Below are 23,424 nucleotides of genomic sequence, written 5' to 3'. Positions count from 1 at the left end.
AACAAAACTGGAAAAAAAAAACTTATATGTCAAGTGAAACTGAGGCTAATAGGAGCTGTATTCTGCACCGTAGTGTGATATGTGAATTCCTAAAGTTTGCTTTTGTTATGTGTACTGTTGTTAAATTTGTCTGTTAATGCATTTTAGTATAGTTTATTTCGAATATGCAACAAGACAAAGTAATCTTACTTAGTCCTTAGAAATAAAACAGGTAGTAAGAAGTCATGGAAGAAAACAAAAGAACAAAACTTATACATATTCATGATTTCATTTGCACATTCGAAAAGGAGTGGGAGGAAGTTTAACTTTTTGTATAAATTTTATATACATTTTTGTGAAAATGTTTTGAAAACGTTAGTGAAAACAACTAAGACCCTATAGTATTGCCCACTGTAAGACTCGACATAGAGAGGAAAGGAATAGTATCAGACTGGAAGTACTTCATCATTTGCTGTGTTCAATCCCTAAACATCTTTTGAGTGTTAAGTGTTACTGTCCCGATTTGCTTGTAGCTAACTGACCGATAGGCCATGAGCAGCTGTAAAGGCGTGTGTCCGGCGTCGTCTTCATCCTCATCGTCGTCTTTGTTAGCAATGCACTCAAAGTTCTCCAATGACACTACTGGTTGGACTCATTTAAAATTTTATATGTAGCTTCTTTGGTTCAGTGTCTATAAAGTTTGATCGCAGTTTTGAGAAAGTTAGATTTTTTTTTTACGTATTTTTTAGATATTACAAATTTGCCTTTACTTATAATGGGCCATATTTTAATGGCTTATAAATATGGCTTAGAAATATCAATATAGTTATTTTTGAGCACTGATAGGAAGTCATATATGGACTTTCATTTGGGTTCATGGCCTTTGACCTTGAGTGGCCTTGAAGGATCAAACTCATTACTAATGTCTAGATTTTAACAGTCTTCTCCGAAACTACTGGTTGGATTCATTTCAATTTTTATATGTAGCTTCCTTGGGACATTGTCTATAAAGTTGTTTACAGTTGTGAGAAATTTAGATTTTAGAATTTTGACAAATTTTTTGAAATATTAAACATTTGCCTTATTTTGATGACGGGAAATTAGGAATTAGGTTAGAGATATCAATATAGTTATTTTTGAGCGCTGATAGGAGGTCATAGATGGACTTTAGTTTAATTAGTTGAGTTCTCCTTCAGTGAAAGTACCACCCACTTTTATTGGGAGACTAATCTCCTGCATCCAGACTACAAAACTCTAACATAGCACTAGAACCTGACAACCTCACAAATTCAACTAGTAATTGATTCTTGATAGAACATGCCGGTGAGATACAGGGCCATTGGTCCTATTTTTAATGTGATGCACAAGTCAGTCAAAAAAACAATGAAGCAAAATGTCAAATTTCCTATCATTCTCATGCAATAGAAGTCAAAGATAATTTATTTATTATAGTTTTTGTTTCAGTTCCAACTTAACCATCCCACCCTGTTCTGATTTGCGGTTGCATTAATTCTCCCCTCTCCTGGCTCTTCTTCAGGATCTCCATAGCCTGGTTTTGCGGCTGCGTGAGGACATGGTGGCTCTACGAGCGTCCGCTGATCACATGGAGGAGAAACTGAAGGCTGAGATCCTGTTTCTGAAGGAGCAGATCCAGGCCGAGCAATGTCTGAAGGAGAACCTGGAGGACACGCTGCAGCTGGAGATCGAGGGCTGTAAGGAGGAGATAGGTGAGCTTTAACCCTCAGCACCATCATCCACCGTCTGTTCTGCTCATACGGTCATTATCTAACCAGACGCACCACCTATTTCATGTCAAAGCTCCATTTCTCTCTAGATGTATACAACATACCTGCTGGTTTCTGGATGTGTTTTACATTCTTTCATTCTTCTGCCTGTGTTTCTCTCCATTGTTCACTGTCATTCAGACATCTTGGAAGGTACGACAAACACTTTGAAAAAGCTCACTGCTACTATGTGTGTGTTAATGGCATCGCTGTCAGACTAATGAGCATAGTGAGCTTACAAAGTAATGCTTTCCCTCACGTGTTCAACTGTCTTGGAATTGCTACAGTGTGTGTTACTACATAATTCACCACATGTTTCTCTGTCCCACACTTTTGTCACTTTACAAGTATTTCATATGTTAAAGGTAGATGTTTGTATGTCTGGTAGTTGTGTAAAATAGAATGTGTCTGTGCAGTCGAGCTGGACGATAGAATGTCATGATGATAAAAATGCTCAGTGTTAATAATTATCATGATAAATGTCAAATCATTATCTGTAAGGATTGCAAAGTAGAAGTTAAATACAAGAGACTATTTTTGCAGTTTTTAGTTATTGGTAGAAGATGTAACATGAAGAAAATGACCAAAAAAATTACAAACAAAAAGAGAAAAGAAACATCAGAATATAAACTTTAAACAATAGAGCAGGGTTTGTCAAACATGTGGTCCGCCAAAGGTTCCAAATCGGCCCATGGGATGAATTTGCAAAGTGCAAAAGAACTCGTTTTAGTTCAGGTTCCACATACAAACCAGTTGTGATCTCTAGTAAAATAATAGCATAATAACCTATAATAATCACTCTAAATTTTCTTTTTTGTTAAATTGAAAAAAATAATAGAACATTATGCCTGTAAATAATGACTCCAATTTTTTCTCTTTGTTTTAATGGAAAAAACAAACATTAAATTGTGAAAATATTTACATGAACAAACTCTCCTTTAGCAATAAAATGTGAATAACATGAACAAATATGAACAACCTGAAATGTCTAAAGAACATTAAGTGCTATTTTAACTATATTCTGCCTGTTATTAAATGCTTTGTGCCTTTGTATATCTGATCTGTAATGGACATGTGTAAATGATAAGTTGAGGCATAATACTGTTAAACTTACACTTATTTTTCTTAAGAAATTTCAGTTTTTGCAGGTTATTCAGATCTTTTTTTGTTTGGATAGTTTGCAAATGTAAATATTTTCATAATTTAATGTACATTTTTTTGAGAATAATTTTGAGTTGTCATTATTTATTGGTTATTATGCTGTTATTTTACAGTTCTGGCCCATTTGAGATCACATTGGCTGTATGTGACCTCTGAAATAAAATGACTTTGACATCCTTGCAATAGAGTATTCAACAAATCTAGACATAGAGGATTTAAATCTATTAAAATGATGAATGATCTTTGTACAATATCAGAATATGTAGAAGGAAAATAAAGTTGTGATTGAAGCTATCATTTGGATTTTATCTGAAAATGTAAACAACATAACCTGAAGACAAAAAATGTGTTATCATGATATAAAATGATATCGTAGAACTCTCCAAGGAAAATTATCACAACATGACATAAAAATGATTTCATGATAATTATCGGGTCATTTTATCGACCAGCTCTAGTGAACCCTGGCAACCTTTTACTTCCTAGTATATCATGAAAGAAGCTCACTCATGTGTTTTGGGTTTTGGCTTAAAAGGAAAAGATTTAGTCATGAAATTAGCCTCTTTTTCTGCTTCACAACCAGCTCCACATTCTCCTCCTCCTCAATTTTGGATTATTTTCTGTTCACATAAATACCACCATCTTTAGCTTGGCATTATTGTAACAAACTATAATGACGCAGAGAGAAGACACAGACAGATTAGGTTGAATTCTTGTACTTTGACCTGCATCTTGTTTCATATATGGAGTCTACATACATGTCATAGACAGAGTTATTGATCCCTCTGAAATCTCAGTCTGTAGAAGCCTTTAGATGCGGTTAGGGGATGATATCCGCTGCATAATTGGCTATCGTTTTCCTTCCACAAAGTAACTGTTTAAATCAGCCTTTAAAAGTGCACAATTGGCCCATAAGTCAAGTCAGCTTTATTTATAAAGCACTTTAAAAACAACACAGTAGGCTAAAGTGCTGTGCACAGACATAAAAACGACTAAAACGCATAAAAGAATGAATGAAAACAATAAAAGTAATTATACATTAAGACAATAAAAGCCAACCTGTCACGTGGAGTTAAAGCCAAAGAGAAAAAATATGTTTTAAGAGAGGATTTAAAAGTAGAAATTGAATCGTAATTGAATAATTTAATCATAAACTGAATCATAAAACACGAGTCTTGCTGTCTTGTCACTGTTCCTAGAAGAACAAAATCATGGTTAAAAGTTGTTCATGATTTAAAAAAAAACAAAAAAAAACCAAAACAATAAATAATGTTACTGTACGGTTATTTATGCACCAATGTCCCAGACTTCATAGCATGGCACTGTAAATGGTTAGAAACACACTGAAAACAACAGCCGGTTAGTGCGAGTTTAGTTCAGTGTAAACATGTGCTTGTTACTACTTGTGATATTCTCTTAAATGACATAAGCCAAGACTCCAGAACAGTGAGTGCAGCCCTTAAAAGTTGAATGTTTTGTGTCTAAAAATGTTTTTCTGACCTCGTTTGCTTTGCAGTGATGTAGGAATGTGTTAGCACATGGAGACATCTCTGTGAGGTGTAGTAACAGGTGTATCAGAGCTAAAGCATTTGTCCCTGCATGGTGTGTTTGAAAGATGAGGTTAATACATTTTCATACATTTTTCTTGCATCAAAGCAGCTCCATTTGCAGAATCACAGAAATGTTAAAAACTTAAGAGACAAAGGCTACATGCACGCTGCCAGCATTAGTTTAGCATCAATTTTCGTGTGTTGCTGATTGTTTTTTTTTTTCTGCTGGTAGCATTTATCATGCAGTTAACTGTTCAAAGTAGTGGTGTGAGAAGTGTTTAGATTTTTTATTTCAGTAAATACACAGTATAAATATTCACATGTAAAGTTGTGCATCCATAACTTCAGGGTTCCCGCGGGGTCTTAAAAGTCTTGAATGTACAAATCTGCATTTAATACCTTAAAAAAAGTCTTCAAAGGGTATTACATTTGATATGGTAGGTCTTAAGTTATGTTGCAATAAACTTGTTAGCTGTGTTGTGTTTAAATTTGTCTGGGAAATGTCCAAGCTACAAAGAAAATAACGTTAATTTACTCAGTTTCACCTGTTCCAAATTGACCATATATATTGAAATTAGGAACTAGTTATTGCTAACTTTGCAGCTCCAGTTGGGAAATGATCACAGAACACTCAGCCCAACACAGAGAGTCACAAATTTTTGCCAGTATGGCCATGAAATAGGCTGTGAAATAGGCATTAAATTCTGTTGTAAGTAGTCTTAAAAAGGTACAGAAGCGTATTGCATTCACATGAAAAAATAAAAACTGGCTCTTTTTTCTGAATTAACAAGATAATTATCTCGTAAAAACAGAGCCGATTTTTTAATTTTTTCATCAAACTGTTTCTCGTAATTATGAGATAATTATCTCGTTAATTCAGAAAAAAAGAGCCAATTTTTATTTTTTCATAGTCTGTATGATCATAGTGTGTTTGTTCTGTGAGGTTTAACACTTTTTAATATAAAAACTGAATTTCCTACATTTACTGTCAACAACTGTGCTCATATTTGTACAGAGGCATATTGCATTCACATGAAAAAATAAAAATTGGCTCTTTTTTTCTGAATTAACAAGATAATTATCTCGTAAAAACAGAGCCGATTTTTTTTTTTTCGTAAGACCGTTTCTCGTAATTACAAGATAATTAACTCATTAATTCAGCAGCAAAATAATCCTTCTTACTAATATGAGCACAGTTGTTGACAGTAAATGTAGGAAATTCAGTTTTCTTATTAAAACGTGTTACACCTTACAGAACGAACACACTATGATCATACAGACTATGAAAAAATAAAAATCAGCTCTGTTTTTCTGAATTAACGAGATGATTATCTTGTAAAAACAGAGCTGATTTTTATTTTTCTATGTTAATGCAATACGCTTCCGTAAAAAGGTCTTATAAAGTCTTAAATTAAATTAGTAGAAACTTGTAGAAACCCTGTATCTTTAGTATTGTCAGTATTCATTTTGCAGTAAAAAGGTCCCTGTTAGTGTTTTTTACAATTATAAAACTGCCACATCAAAGAAACCCCCGCCTTGATTTAACCAAACGAAAAGATCCTTCCATTGGATAATTGTCACATGGATTGGCCGCGACTGAGTCCAGACCTGACCCCTTTTGAGAACCATTTAGATCTAATGGAGAATACCCATTTACACTGTGGTCCAACTCTCCCATCAATATAAAATCTTAAAATCATTGCATTGCGTGTCATGAACACAATCCCAGTAAATACATGCTATAAGCAAAGGTAACTGATGCAGTGATCAGAGTTAGGTCACACTGAAAAGGATTCGGTCTGTATGTAAAGGCTCAGGTCAGAATTAAAAAGATCAGATTCTATGTGATTTGTACTGTTCACACACACACACACACACACACACACAAAAAAAACGGATCTGATTTACTTATGAGTGAAAAGATCCAATTTGGGCTCTTTTGCTGTAGTGTGAATGTAGCCAAAGAACTAAAAATAACATTATAATTAAAGTTCTTCAACATGACACGTGATCAGTTGGAGCAGCATTCAAAAGACTGCTTTAGTCTAAAGTTATTGAACCACGGAACTAGATTTAATTCATTATTCTGGATGTGTTAGGATCATATGCAATGAACCTGAATGTGTTCTCCTGGTTATTAAGCCACTTCATTCATCAGTTTTCTCATTTCCACAATATTGAACAATGTTATTTGACATCACTTCACAGGCCTGAATGTTCCTATTTTTTCCTCCTAAGGGAAACACTCTCTCAGCTTTACTAAACTTTGCTAAATGTCATGACACAGCTCTGCCGCTTCATTCATGGACTGTCAAATAAACAACAGTGTAACGTCTCCTGTTACTATATTATTACATCTTTCTGGGGTCGGAGTTTTAATTGGATGTTATATGATCTAATAACCTGTCTTTCCCACAGCGTCTTTCTCCAGTCTGAAGACGGAGCTGGAACGAGTCAAAGCCGAAAAGGAGGAGGTACTCACTCTGTACTTTTACCCCTAAAACATTTACTGTACTTCTAATATTAGACGCAGCATGACCCGTGTCCACTCATTTGATCCTGTGGATGCTGTTAGATCTTCTGTTGTGCAGACGGATGTTTAGTCCCGGCCCTTCCTGTAGATAAGGGTCATTTTCTTGTGACGCAATTGCATAACTTTTGATCAACTCTGCATGTTTTGACCCTCGGCTTTACAGTACAAGGTTGTTGTTAGCAAAAATAAGTAATGCCCTAAAGCTTACTGAGCCATTTTATAGTTTTATAGGTCAGTGTTGTGCTTCCAGCTTGTTCCTCTGTCCCATGTGGCCAAAATTGGAATTATTATTAATGCAGGTTTAATTTTACACCGTTTTTTTTTTTTTTTCTGGGATCAACCACAGGGAGGGAATGAGTCTGTAGCATTTTAAACAAGTGGTGCCAGGCACAACAAACCCCACCCCTCAAACATATTGTAGCTTATTTTGGCATTGATCCAGCTGATGTCATCATGTCTATGCGTGTGCTGATGTCAGCATATCAACTGTCTCTATATATGTGGCAAGTTTGAAGTAAACTGAAACAAAATTGATGTTTTTATAGACATTTGAAATTTTGCCCATTATATGTAAATGGGAGAAGATAAAAGATTTTGAAAATTCATAAAAAAATTAGAACTGTGACCTACTTTTTCCAAAATGTAACCACATCTATTCTGGGTCACTGGCAATCTATAAACCCAATTTGGTATGAATTAAACCAAGAGTTTTGCTGCTATAGAAATGTGAAGTTTCACCCATTATAAGTGAATGGGGGAAAAAAAAGGATTTTAAAAATTAATAAAATATTTGATCTTTGACCTACTGTTCCGAAAATGTAATCAGGTCTATCCTGGGTCACTGGCAATCTGTAAACCCAATTTTGAATGAATTCAGCCAATAGTTTTGCTGCTAGAGTGTTAACAAACAAAGAAACAAACAACCTGTACCAAAAACAATACCCCTTACTTCCCCTTCAGGGGGCGGGATAATAAAGTACAGAGGGTCATTTAAGAGTCTGTATTAGATACACTCACATTCACATCAGTTAAATATATTCATTACCTGTGATTGTATTGTGTTTTGTAGTTGCAGAGCAATCTGTCAGAGAAGACGGAGACACTGGAAAGCATCCAGAGCCTGAAGAGTAGCCTGGAGCAACAGATTAAAGAGCTCACCACTGCAAAGGTCAGAGTTCAGTACAGTCTGAAAACCCCTAAAGGACTGATACACATGTATAGACATGTCAGAGACTGATCCTGTAGAGTTCTATATTACAGGGTGTTTATAAAGTCTCTTTACAACTTAACAACTTTATTACCAAATCAAATGAATAGACAAATCTGTGAAAATTATTACACAATGAAAAGTATTGAAGTTTTTTCTCTATATGGACACCATTAGTTGTACGAAGCACATCCAGACGGTACTGGATTTGTTTCCATGTTGGCCGTAGCATAGACTTATCAATGGTGTCACTGACATCTGTGATTTTTTTTACTTCAGGTCGTTAATGTCCCATATCTTTGTTCTATACATGTTATCTTTAACGTAACGTAAAATAAATTTTGTTTCAATAAACCATAATACCCATTGTGCCTTTTCTTGAGGAGTAGCCCTTTTTTTTTTTGGTGTTTATGTAACAAGACTTTCATCAACAGGGTACCTGAAATACACAAATGCAAAGTAATTAAAAACTTTGATAACCACCGAGTGCATAGAACAAATTTGATTAACCTATCTCATCAATTGCTTTTGTAATAAACGTTTTAAATTGTAAAGAGACTTTGTGGACACCCTGTATAATATGTAGAGCAGGGGTGTCAAACTCATTTTAGGTCAGGGGCCACATACAGCCCAATTTAATTTCAAGTGAACCAGACCAGTAAAATACCAGCATAATAGCCTGTAAATAATGAGAACTATAAATATTTCTCTTTGTTTTAGTACAAAGAAGTCCAATAAAGTTATGAAAATGTACATTTACAAACTATCCTTTCACAAAAAAATGTGAAAGACCCAGAAAACCTGAAATTTGTTAAGAAAAATAAATGCAGTATTAACAGTATTATGCCTTAACTTATCATTTATTTATGTTCATTACAGATCAAAGTGGATCTACAAAGGCACAAAACATTTAATAACAGGCACAATATTGTTGAAATCTTGAAATTTGGAACTGAAATGAGTTCGACACCCTTGACTGTTAATATCTTCAGTGTAATTTTTGTACAAATGGTTTTGACCTGCGAGCTGTATTTTTGACACCTCGGATGTAGAGTATTTAGTGATGATGTTGAACTGCTGTTTCAATAAACCACCGCCTGCAGCTCTTCAATTATTCAACAAATGTATGTTAGTTCAATATTGCTTTGAGTTCTTCTGTAGTGTCTGAGATTTGAAGCCCGTCTAATTGAGTTGTGATGTGTGTTTGTGTACAACAGAGTGCTTTAGAGAGTCAGGTCCTCGATGAGCGAGACAAAGCCCAGAGGCTTCAAACGGAGCTGGATGTCAGTGAACAGGTTCAGAAGGACTTTGTCAAACTTTCTCAGACTCTTCAGGTGAGAATGACTCATGATCACTTTAATTGCAATATTATAGAAATGTTTTCAGATATTGTCACATCACTGTGATTCATTAGACATTTCTGAAAATACAGCTAATATAACAAATAAATCGTTATCAGACCACCTGTAAATCACAATGCAACAGCCCTTCAACTAAAACTAACAAAATGTCCAAAATTAATTTGGCCATAAATAGGTCTGGAACCTTCCAATACTGTTCTCAGATAAGATTAAACATTCTGGGGGTTGTGTGACTAGTTCTTAAGCAGTGCTGCTGAATACAGGATGCTGCAACTCCGCATTTGCAAAATATTGTCATGGGAGAAGTGGTTTTGGTGGAACTTGTCTGCATGAGGAAGTGCTTCATGGTATTAAAATAACTGAATCCCTGCAAAATAGAACAACACATAAAAGACTTGTGTTTGTCAAAACCTGCCAGTTTCAGGATGTAGTTACACATCAGAGGTGGTTCTTTCACTTAGTAAGAGGTACTTTGAAAATGGTAATGCACAGATGGAAGGAGGAAAGAGGTTCATAAGAGTACTTCCTATGAGTCAAACCAGCCAACAATGATAGTCCTTATCAACTGCGTTGAAAGACTGTATCAATCGCTGAATAAAGTATAAAGCTCATTGTTTATACATGTGTAGTATGGTATCATCAAGTTTTCGTCTTCAAATAAAAATTCACAGTTATTTTTGCAGTTGGTCAAAATAACACTCTTATAATCTTCACCTGCTGCTGATAGTTTACATTATAGCTCTCCTAGGCCCAGTTTACACGACAACGCTCTTAGGTGAAAACAAAATATTTTATCAGATGTGCCTTTCGTTTAGTCGGCAACAGCGTTTTTGGAGGGTTGAAAACGGCAAAAAAGTGAAACCACATTCCAGAGTCTAAATCTTAAAAATGTTCCACTCTTGCCTCACTGTCTAAAAGGTTGAAAATGCAAAACTGTGTTTCTTGTTACGTAGAGTTTACATCAGAGGCATGTGCCAGTACAGGAAAACAACAACATGTCAGATTATTTCCCTGTGACGGACCTTCAAGTTGCCCTAGCCGCTGTAATTTACATCCAAGAGTCATTCCAGCCATTGTCACAAATCCTTATAGAGTAGTAGAGAGTGGAGAAGGCACATTGTGATTGTATTTCGCACTAGGAGAGAACAGGAAGAGAAGTAGACAGGTTCTACACAGGCCCCTGGTCTTGGTGGTGGTGCCACCTAGCCATCTGGCATGCATACTACATCGATAAATAGAAAATTTCACACACTTTTCTGTGTCCAGTGGTGAAAACAACAACAGTGCTTTTAGATTTGATCACTTTTTCACTTTCTCTGACTGTAAAAGCTGTTTCTTAGTGGTTCTCATCCCATCTCGTCACTCTCTGATGCTTTAGTCAATGGCCTCGTGGTATTAGTTGTCCTCATCATTGGAGTCTAGCATAGTGACTCACTACTCCCTCTAGTAGACACATAAATCCATTGGAGTGAATATATTCAGTTCATATCTTTACAGTCTGATACACTGGCGTCTGTAGCACCACCTCAGAACTCTTCATTCTAAGCACTGTAATGAGCCTTTTAGGTTTTTGTTTTTTTTTGTTTTTTTGAAAGTATTTCATTTAGTCTCATTAAACTGAACATGTCTTCATTGTCCACATTTACACTCAGATAAAGTCTCTTCAGAGTTGAAAACATATGGGCTCGTCTTTAATCAGAGTGCATTCAACTGCCGTCCCTCATTGTTGACTTTAAGTAAAGACAAGCAAGTAGTCTAGTCAAACTCTTGGATGAACTGCCCGATTCTACACATAAATACTTTAAATGTCCATAATTTATTTGGAATTTAGGATAAATGTAGTATTTTTTTTTACACATACCTGTTAATATCATGTCATCCTGCTAAGATTCTTTGTCCTCGTTCTCAGGTCCAGTTGGAGCGAATAAGACAGGCCGAGTCCTTGGATCGAATCCGAGTCATTCTCAACGACACCAACTTAACTGACATCAACCAGCTTCCAGAGACATGATGAATGAATGAACGGATGAATGAAGACTGCTTCAGTTTCATTCCCCTCTTTCTCTATCACTGGCCCAGTAACGTTCTCTTCCCTCCCCATAACCACCGGGACGAGTCTGGACGGACAAAGACAGATGTGACACGAGGAGCTCATGGCCTTTTCTGTACATTCAGAGTCTTTGAACACACCACGGAGAGAATAATGAAGGAGAACACTACTAAATCTGTAAATAACTACATGTGTGTGTGGACGGAAGGAGTGGACGTCCATCTTCCTGTGGGTTTGTTTGTCTCATGTCTCTACTGTAGATACGACTGTCTGTACTAGCTAGAGCTGGGCGATATGTTAACATGAACATGTTCATATCAGTCAATATTGATAATTATCAAAATAAAATGTCAAGTCATTATTTTTTTAAAGGCATTTAAAGGCTGATTCTTGGTTGAGTGAAAGCTGAAGAAGCCCAATATTATTCATGGCTTTAAAGTTACAAAAAATGCATCAAGATGAAAACAAGATAAAATAAAAACATGAGACAGAAACAGCATAAAAGACGTGACAAGATGAAAACAACTTAAAAGACCTGCAACAAAGTCAATGAAACAAGATGAAAATGAAATAAAAATTATGTAAAAGATGCAAAAAGACAAAACTATACATGACACATATGACTAAAACCACAGAATGATAAGAAAATGAAGTAAAACAGATGAGAAGAAAACTTGTAAGTCACATTCTGACTTCTTTATACTTATTTAGTTTCATTTTAGAATTAAGAATTATTTACAAAAATGCAATACACAGTAGTGGAAAAATGTTTTCGGACGTCCTTAAAATGTTACACAATCTCAATTATTGTTATGAAATATTTGTGGAAAAAGTTTCAAACACAAACAAATGCAAATGATTTTATTTTGTCAGTTGTTATCAAGAAGAAATAACAAAATTAAATCCTTGACTGTTTCAACCTGTCATGTCTTGGATGTGTTTCATTATTGTTTTGACCTTGATTGAACAGAGCACGTGCAGAAGGGAGCATGTGGGTTTGGAGAGTTGAACAATACTGGACAGAGTTTAATGACATAAGAGTGATTCTTAATGTAATATATCACAAATATATGGGGTGAACAAATACTGTTTTCCACCACTGTAAAAGTATATTGTGATAATCATAGCTGTTAATCTCCAAGGAAAACGATCACAATACAATATAAAATGATATTACCATGTGATACAATTGTATGTCAGGGTAGTTATCATGATCATATTATCGCCCAGCTCTAGTATTAGCACAACCAAAAAGGTTTGTCGTCTTCTAAAGCACTTTTCATCTGCGACGTCTCTTTATTTTCCAGGTAAATTAGAAACAACTGGATGCATCATATTTCTCTGTTGCCTCCCAAAGCGGTTGATAATCGCTTCTTTGTTCAAGTCACATGTTTTTTTTTCCCCTCTGGCTATTTTTCTTTTTCACCCTGACAGAAATCCATGGAAAATCTTTGCACATAACTAACTGGGATTTAAAAAAAAACAAAGAAAAAAAAAAGGAACATAACAATGCAAGCAATAGCCTCCCTCCTCGTAGACCTCCAGCTTTGTCTGCGCTCCGTAGTGTCTGTCAGAAACTTTAGTTAGATTCAAAGTCATGGCTTCTATTTTACAATTTCACGTTTGTTTCTTGATTAAGAAACCCAGTGAAACACTATTTAACTCCGTTCATGTCAGAAACAGAAACGGTTGAAGGACAGGGTGTCAACATTTAAATGTAAATGGATTATGATGGATTTTACTACTAAAGTCTTGTAAATCTACACTGTATGGGTTGGCTTTCTTAATGTCATTCTTAATTAAAATGGAAAAGCACACGATCACAACGCTGGCACAAGCTGTTTTCAATCAGAGGTTACATATTAGGACAAAACACAACAGTGAATAACCAGTGAACACAAGGAAAGGCCTGAATTATATATGTTTATATATATTTTGGATTATTTTCTCCTTTTATTTACAGTCTTTGTTCAGATGTTAAATTAACTATAAAACCAAGCAGTAAAGTATAAAATATAAAAATGGAAATGAAGCATTTTCAGGCAAAGCTGAATACAAAAAGTCATCAAAAAATGAGTGTTAAATGATAGAAAAATGTCACATAAACATCATCGTATCTCACAGCCTTAGAGGTTAGAGTTGGTTGAAGAGAAAAACTCTAGATTTGACAACGTTTGATCAAAGATTTGAGCCAGATTTACCCAAATAATTAACGTCTACAATGAGGTGATCACTATAAACATGTTGGTGTCAGTAATCCATAATTATCACGATGAATGTTAAATCATTATGTCAGACCTCTAGTCTCAGATTTCATGATCGATGTTTATTTGATTTAATTGTTCATTTTCTTTTTTTTTTTGACACAGCAGGATAAAAACTACATGAAAAATTCAACAAGATGAAAGTCATAAAATTAACATATTATGTAAAAGACAACATGACAAAAACATTCCTATATTATCTGATGGTTTCATGATGCAGGTCTTATTTTGTTCATTTCTTTGCTTGTTGTTGGTTTTTTTGACACAACAGGATAAAAACTACATAAAAAATTAAAATTAACAAAAATGACGTAAAAGGCAGCAAGACAAAGAGTCACTTGTAGTCTCAGACATCATGATGTAGTGATGATTATGTTGCTTTTATTTAGTTCATTTTCTATATTTTTGACTCAGAAAGATGCACAAAGACACAAAAACAATGTTAAAGAAATGAAAGATGCGAGAAGAAGAAAACACACCTGTAGTCGTCATTTCTTTATTTAGTGCTCATTGTTTTTTGTGATATTAAATCAAAATAAAGAAAAAGAACACTATCTTCAAACACAACTCATTTAACACAGTGTAAAGGTTAGTTTGAACTCTATTATCCATAAATCAAATCAAATTGTATTTATATATACGCCAAATCAAAATAAAATTTATCTCATGACACTTTACATTTAGAGCTGGTCTAAACCAGACTCTTAATAAGCCATAAAGCAGAGAAGGGTCTGGTTCCACCCAAAGAAGCAGGATATACATAATAAAACACAAACATATTTTCCACAAAAAATAAAATCAGTAAAAACTACATTAAAAAAAAAAACCCTGAGATGTTGAGTTCAGTTACAGGGGAATAATTCAAGTCGGTTATTTGTGCTTTTAAACTTTACTTTATGGTCAGAAAATGACATGCGGATAAAGTAAATAAATATAATGATGAAATCTTCTGAAAATATACGGTTGTGAAGTTACAATTAACAAAACCTTGAAACATTTAGCTTTTTTTAATAATCTAAACAAAATAAGCTGATGTTTTAATTCTGATGTTTTATATCTGAGTATTTATTGTTTTATTGCCCAGTTCTAATTTCAGTCCACGCACACTGAATAATACCAACCTGAGTGATTCTGACATTTTCGTTTCAGTGGTACATAATTAAACCTAATGAACACTGTACGTTCATATCATATGATTTAAGGACAGCATTCACTGGTTTATTTGTTTGTTGAATTCTTGTCTTGAGTTGCATGTGTTGCATTTTCCATGTGTCATTTGTCCATAGTGTAGATATGTGACTTTATTTATGATGGATTGGTGGTGTGGATGTTGGAGTTGCACTGACATGAAGCTGTGGTTTGTACGACTGGGTTTTTGGGTGTGTGTGGGTGTGTGTGTGTGTGTGTGGGCGTTGCACTGAAAACCAGTGAATTTAACTGTGTGTCCTTTACAGTGTGATTCTGTTCCCTCTAAGGCCTTACAGCGTTGGCTTTCTCTGTTTACATTGTGTTTCATTTTTTAATTTAACAAATCCAGTTGACAGGATCACATGTTGACTATTGTGTGTTTCTGTAAACAGATACAGGATGTGTGTTCACTGAAGGGTCTGTTAGAGCCCGTCCTGGGTCAGAAATGTTTCATATTAGATGATATCTACAGGGTGTCCCATAAGTCTCCATACATAGGAGACATAATACATTCCATACATATATGGTTCTAACATGTATTTCTTTATATTTCTTCTTTATAGTTCTTCAGCAGTGGAGGACACACATTGAAATGTGTTCCCGACAAAATGGCAGTCATATAGAGCATATTATATAAATAAAAATGGTTTATGTCAAGAAACGTTTATTTTTCCTATGTATGGAGACTTCTGGGACACCCTGTATATGTTTAATGATAAATGGCATCTCAGCATGTGTTGTAACAGCAAAGGTTTTGGTCCTGAGTGAAAGTTAAAGGAACCAGACGGTCATTTGTTGTTTAAAAGGAGTCATTAAAGATGAAAATGATGGAAAGGTGCAAAAATGCAACAAGACTAAAATGATGTAAAAGACACCACAACATAACGACATAAAAGACGCAACAATAGGAAAACGACGTAAAAGACGCGACAACAGAAAAATGACATAAAAGACGCGACAACATGAAAACAACATAAAAGATGCAAAAATGACATAAAAGACACAACAACATGAAAACGACATAAAAGACATGAAAATGACATAAAAGACACAACATGAAAATGACATAAAAGATGCAATAACGCAAAAACGGCAAGACATAGACGCGAAAATGACATAAAAGACATCAGTGTGAAAATGATATAAAAAATCCAACAATGCGAAAATGACAAAAGATGGAACAGCACGAAAAAACAATATGAAAGATGCAACAAAATGAAAACAACAAAGGACACAACACGAAAATGACTTTAAAGACAGCGCAAAAACGACACAAAAGAATCAACAACATGAAAACGACATAAAAGGCTCAACAACATGAAAACAACATCGAAGACATGAAAATGACATAAAAGACACAACAACATGAAAACGACATAAAAGACACAATGTGAAAATGACATAAAAGACACAACAGTGAAAATGATATAAAAAATGCAACAATGCGAAAATGACAAAAGACGCAACAGCACGAAAAAACGATATGAAAGATGCAACAAAATGAAAGCAACAAAGGACACAACGCAAAAATGACTTTAAAGACAACGCAAAAACGACATAAAAGACGCAACAACATGAAAACGACATAGAAGACATGAAAATGACAGACTCAACAACATGAAAACAACATAAACAAGCAATCAATAAAATACAGAGAAATAAACAGATTAAATAATAATAATAATTACTATATATAGAAACTAGAAGCACTCGGAGAGCGCAGACCTCCGCCAAGGCTGATCAGTGGCCCCCCCCGTGGGCCCCCCCACCCCTGATCACCACCAAAATGTAATCATTTCTTCCTTATCCCATTTCCAACAAACCCTGAAAATTTCATCCAAATCTGTCCATAACTTTTTGAGTTATGTTGCACACTAACGGACAGACAAACAAACAGACAGACAAACAAACAAACAAACAAACCCTGGCAAAAACATAACCTCCTTGGTGGAGGTAAAGATGCAATAACGCAAAAATGACATAAAAGACACAACATGAAAATGACATAAAAGATACAACATGAAAACGACATAAAAGACTCAACAACATGAAAACAACAAAAGATGCAACAATGCGAAAATGACACAAAAGACACAACAGCGTGAAATGAAAGTTATTTAAAAGCCCTAACGAGAAAAAAATGATGTAAAACAAAGGCACAACCAAATAAATACCTGATAAATACAACAAAAAAGGATGTAAAAGACGGAAGAAGATGAAAATAAAATGGCCAAAATGACATTTAAAAAGATACAAGACAAAAATGTAAAAGGCTCAAGATGAAAATTACATCAAAATAACATAAATTATCAATTATTCAAAACAGTTACTATATAAGTAATAACAACAGCAATAATAGTGTTTATTTTAATGTGACTTAAATTTAAAAAAAAAAAATGACCCAAATTATAACAATCATTTGATATGTATCAGCATCATTTGTAAGATGGCTGACAAGGAGTTTTGTAGAAATATTGATAAAATTTTGGTTCAAAAACTTTGTTGGTTTGTGGAAACTTTCACTGTCAACATGTGATTCTATGGACTGGGTTGGATTTAATGTCATATTTCTTCATTCATGTGGCTTTAACACAAGCCTGTCTAGAAGTTCTTACCGATCATCAATGAAAAGAGTGGGATTTTATTTTATATTATATAGTTTTTGATTCATCTAACATCAGTGCAGGTTTTGCAAAGCATTCATTCAAACCCCAAATGATTAGAAACAAAAGGAGATAATCAGAAATAGTCACATGTAGAGCTACAACTAATCTGTTCATCTGCTGGATATTTGACTTATTATTAATTGATCAGCTGATTAGTTTGTGAAACCATGAAAAATGTTGATCAATACTTTTTAAAGCTTCACACGACATCCACAAATGTCTTCAGTTTAAATCCCGAAATATACATTTTACTGGCATAGACACTGAGAAACCAGCAAGAACTCACATTTAACAAGCAGAAAACAGACAAGGGATTTTTTTTTTTTTTTTTTTTAGATAAAATGACCTAATTGGATTAATTGGTTATCAGAACAGTGATTTTTTAAAAAGATTGATAGCTAATCCATTAATCAAAACAAAGGCTGCAGATGACATTACACCACACATTTACATCCAGAAAACTAACCCCACTTTTACAGCATGAATTTAGACATAATCGAGGAGTAAAACAGGGTCAGACCCACGAGTAGAAAATACAAATACACAACTGCACAAACATATTCGAAAGTTTTTACAAAGGACAGGATGAGGGGAACATTTCTAGAAACAAACTCCGCATTTAGGAGGTTGTAGAGATAAATTTCTAAGAAAGGAGGTGGAACAACCTCACAAATTAACAGAAAAATCTCTTACATTCACATCTAAAACTCATACACACTCAAATATATTTTGAAGAAAAAACATGGACAATCTCTGGGAATAAAGAGTTAAATTTATTAGAAAAAACATTATTTCAATAGTTCCATGAATTTACAAGTAAAATCTCATATGTTATTAGTAAAAAGAGATGGATTTTCACTAAAAATGATGTGAATTTACAAGAAAAAACTCAGATTTAGAACAGGAAGAAAATAAACACCTGTACTATTAAATTAATGGAGTGAACCCTGGATTTCCACATTACATGACTTGATGTGTATTTACAACACGGTTTCATACATTTCAACATTTTTTCTCATCATCTAATTTGTTGAAATATATCAACTGTTCCTTAAAGTGGCTGGAAAGTGTAAAAGTGACAAACAATAGATATATACATTTCCACTGTTTTTTTTTTTTTTTTTTTTGCACTTTACTGGTTTTTCATTTCATTGTTGTGAAGATTTCAGATTTTTCCGATTTTTCTCATTCCATCTGTGTTAAAGACTTTCTCTCATACCTGTTTTACACATGATCTGTAATCCTTTTCAGTCCATATCCCCGCTTGCAGACACTGAACAGAAATAATCATATGATCTATTGACTTGATTGATGTTGGATTAGTTTCTGACTTTCTCAATCCCGTATCAGTTGAATCCTCATGTTTCTACCGGTGAATCCACTTTGCAAAAGAGGCAAAATGTTGACGGAAACTGTACGTTGACCCATTATCTGACAGAGGCATGAGCCGCACGCTGAATGAAGAATACAGTGACGTTGAAATAATATTTACTATAAAGATCTGCTCTCTGAGTCTGTGTGTTCAATCTGCATCTACATCCCAGTGGGTTTGACTTCAACCACAGGAGCATGTGCATCATTAATACAGTATTAGAAAAAGGTGATGTTTGTGTCCAAGTGGAGGCTGAAGGTGATTCACATCCACAAGAAACATGTCAGAGGTTAGATTGGTCAGTTTATGTTCAACAACACAACACAAAACGAGCTTTATGAGTGAGAAATGAGCAGAAACCAAAACCAAAACAGCTAAATTCAGCCTCCTCCTGCATCTTCTTTGTCTTCTTCCTCATCTTTCTCCTTTTTCTGTGTCTCCATCTTTTTAGTCCAACGGCCTGAAGGGTCCGATGGACTATTGGTATCGGTTGGCATCCGTCGTCTGTCCATCCGTAAACAATTTTTCAACAATCAGAATTTAGTCAGAAATGACCTGATATTTGTTGTGGAACATCTTTGGGGTCAGGTCTACCAAGTTTGTTCAAAAAATAGGGAAATACTGATTTTTAAAATTTTTTTATGAAACTAATATGCATCCTTCGACGTAAATCCTGAAAGCCTTGGAGATAAGTATTGTTCCATTGTGAAGTATTGAAAAGGAACTGTTCCCATCTTTCACTCATAAATGTGTCTGTAAATAAAGCAGAGCGAGAGTTAGAAATACACACCTAATAAAAATGTTCAGTCGACATGGATTGTTATCATGATATATGCCATTATTTCTCTCTACTTTAAAGGCTGGTTTTGGCTCTGAGAGTGAAAGTTGAAGAACCCTGATGGATATTTTGACTTTAACCCTTTCATGCACGAATTATGAGAACCTTCATCAAAATTTTTTCCTGAGTGTTTTTATTCCTCTTTAGGCATGAAAAAAACATGATAGAAAATTGTCTTCTGAAAAATAGATAAAAAAAAAAAAAAAAAACATTAAAAAAAGTAATAATGACAAAAAAATTCTTATGAATCTATTTTTCATGAAGTTGCAAAAATGTTCACTCAGCGGGACACCACACGTTTAATTTTTGACACACAGAAACATGTATTTACTGATAAATTGTGTGAAAACTGTGGGGAAGGCTTGTGATTCTGGGGGTTTATGCTCAAGAGAGATCTACATAATGTTACCAATTCATGTCAGAAAAGACATGTAGTGTCTTAAAACTTTAGTAAAGATATGTGTAAAGACAAAACAAAAACAAAAAAACAACGAAAAGAACAACAAAATCCATGAATATACAAGAGAACAGCTGTAGAATAGCTATCCACTGTAGTGATCAGTGTGCATGAAAGGGTTCAACAATATGTAACGATGAGGAAAAATGCACTGATTTTGTAAGTTAGTGCTTTGTTTGTAAGGATTTAGTGCAGTGGTTTCCAACCTTTTTTTGGCTTGTGACCCCATTTTAACATCACAAACTTCTGGCGACCCCAGACATTCAACAGACTTTTTTTTGCGGAAAATGTATTTGTTTTTGATCATGTAATAGTTTGTTATACTATGTTGCAAATAAGCATTAATTTTAGATGACATTTAGTCTATTGGTTGGCATCCATCGTCCATCCATCCGTAAACAATTTTTCAACAATCAGAATTTAGTCAGAAATGACTTGATATTTGTTGTGGAACATCTTTGGGGTCAGGTCTACCAAGTTTGTTCAAAAAATTGGGAAATACTGATTTTTAAAATTTTTTATGAAACTAATATGCATCCTTCGACGTGAATCCTGAAAGCCTTGGAGATAAGTATTGTTCCATTGTGAAGTATTGAAAACGAACTGTTCCCATCTTCCACTCATAAATGTGGCTGTAAATAAAGCAGAGCGATAGAGTTAGAAATACACACCTAATAAAAATGTTCAGTCGACATAGATCGTTATCATGATATATGCCATTATTTCTCTCTACTTTAAAGGCTGGTTTTGGCTCTGAGAGTGAAAGTTGAACAACCCTGATGGATATTTTGGCTTTAAACAATACATAACAATGAGGAAAATTGCACTGATTCTGTAAATTAGTGCTTTGTTTTTAAGAATTTAGTGCAGTGGTTTCCAACCTTTTTTTGGCTTGTGACCCCATTTTAACATCACAAATTTCTGGAGACCCCAGACATTCAACAGACTTTTTTTTTGCGGAAAATTTATTTGTTTTTGATCATGTAATAGTTAGCTATACTATGTTGCAAATAAGCGTTAATTTTAGATGTCATTGAGTCTATTGGTTGGCATCCGTCGTCTGTCCATCCGTAAACAATTTTTCAACAATCAGAATTTAGTCAGAAATGACTTGATATTTGTCGTGGAACATCTTTGGGATCAGGTCTACCAAGTTTGTTCAAAAAATTGGGAAATACTGATTTTTTTTTATTTTTTATGAAACTTTAAACATCCCCATTGGTTTATAATGGAACACATTTCAAAGTGCTCTAACTTGAAAACAGTTGAAGATACTGATATAATTACTATTGGCAAAGATAGGAAGTCACATATGGGCTTTCATTTGGTGCCATGACCTTTGCCAACAAATGTCAATTAATGTCTTTAAATATACCGTTGGACTACAGAACCCTTGGTCCTATTTTTCTTCTTTTTTTCTAACTCAGTTTCCAGAGGAGTTGGACATTTTCTACAGTGCAATAAATTATAAATTAGAGTAACAAATTCCAACAGCAGATGACACGTCTGAATATTCATATTCTATATCGATGATGGAAGTCTTTCTAGAGATCAGATCTATGGTCTGAAACAGATGTGACACAGGGCTGGTGGTTTACACATGAGTATAGTAAAAAATAAAGTAAAGGTTTTTTTCATTTATCATTCTCATCAGTGTGATAAGATGCATGATCAAACGTGTTAAATAAAAAAAAATCTGACATTCCTGCATCACCTTCAAGCACATTATACCACACTGTGAAATGAATTAAGACTTAATCTGAAGTTTACATCAACCTTCATCTGTCAAAGATCATGAAATACAGCCGTGACTGTTACTAAGCATAAACCTGTTTCACAAGTAACGGCTCTGAGGCAAGAATGTCTCATTTTGATAAATACCAGTTGCTTCAACTTCCCTTTACATGTTTAGAAGGAAGGACTGGAGAGTTGAGTCGAGGGGTGGGGGAACTAACAGAGAAGAATGCTTTTCAGTTGGACGGTGATGCACAAAAGAAGTATGTTGCATGGATTATACAAACACAGAAGCAGGAGTTGATAAAATGACACACTACAGGCTCTGTTTTGTGTGTTAAATAAGTCCTAAGAATCCTGAATGGAACTGATTTAAGAACCAGAGCTAATTTGTTGGAAAAATTATGTCAAATTTGATGAGAAAATTTAACTCCGTTCATAAAGAATCTTTCTCTTGGTTCAAATATCTGAATATAATGGCGAATTATTAAATCGTTGATAATTATTGAAAAGTAAGTTATTATTTTTGAGTCCCTGAGCTTGACCAACACATATTTGTAGAAATGAATATCCTTGATAGAATGAAAAAAAACACCTTTTAAATCAGCTCTTAAAATGTATTTCTGTAGGCTTCATGTGATTTTAATATTCACTCTCCTTTTTAGTTTAGTTTGGCTTTGCCAACATATTTTTATTTGATTTGTTTATCATATTTGTGGTATCATTTAGTTTTATTAACTTCTGTTTTACTGCTTTTAACATTCATTGTTTTTGTTAGTTTTAAGTGATTACCCATTTTATCACTGTAATGGATAACCACTTTCACTATTTTTATGAATAGATTGGATTAGATTAAACTCTCTTGTCATTACACAAGTACAAGGCAACAAAATACATCTAACCAGAAATACAATACGATGGCCAGAATACAAAACCTCCTATCTGAAAAAAAAAAACACTTTTTTCAGGAAAAAAAAAAAAAAAAAAAAAAAAAAAACGTTTAGTTTTATTATAGTATGGTCTAGGAGGTTTTTGTCGGGTGACCTTCATGTGATAAGAAAGGGTGGGATTATCTTGTAGATAGACTGAAAATGTGGAGTCATCCTTGTTCTCACCATTTAATGTGAAAACTCAAAATCTAAAAATTTGCAGATAGGAGGTTTTGTTTTTTGGCCAGAAGTAGCAAGTGCAGAATATACAGTATCTACAGTATGCACATGATAAGGCAGAACTATGGACAGATAAGAAAAGATTTTTTAGCATTATTATGCATATACAGG

General features: G+C 34.3%; 1 protein-coding gene across 2 annotated transcripts in view; it reads left to right on the top strand.

Annotated features, from left to right (window-relative positions):
* rabep1 (rabaptin, RAB GTPase binding effector protein 1) overlaps positions 1-14,682 on the top strand; it is a 49,410-nt gene extending 34,728 nt beyond the window's left edge. The window contains exons 14-19 of one of the 2 annotated variants that reach the window (XM_030153899.1): positions 1,517-1,706; positions 1,905-1,916; positions 6,893-6,948; positions 8,077-8,175; positions 9,432-9,548; positions 11,485-14,682. In XM_030153899.1, coding sequence (XP_030009759.1) covers positions 1,517-1,706; positions 1,905-1,916; positions 6,893-6,948; positions 8,077-8,175; positions 9,432-9,548; positions 11,485-11,586 — 576 coding nt within the window. In that variant the 3' untranslated portion in view covers positions 11,587-14,682. The remainder of the gene's footprint in view (positions 1-1,516; positions 1,707-1,904; positions 1,917-6,892; positions 6,949-8,076; positions 8,176-9,431; positions 9,549-11,484) is intronic. The other variant, XM_030153900.1, reaches the window with a different exon arrangement.
* Positions 14,683-23,424: the final 8,742 nt, after the last annotated feature.

This window comes from Sphaeramia orbicularis, chromosome 14 (genome assembly GCF_902148855.1).
Source record: "Sphaeramia orbicularis chromosome 14, fSphaOr1.1, whole genome shotgun sequence".
In the NCBI taxonomy this organism is placed as follows: domain Eukaryota; kingdom Metazoa; phylum Chordata; class Actinopteri; order Kurtiformes; family Apogonidae; genus Sphaeramia; species Sphaeramia orbicularis.
This window is presented reverse-complemented; position numbering and strand designations above follow the sequence as displayed.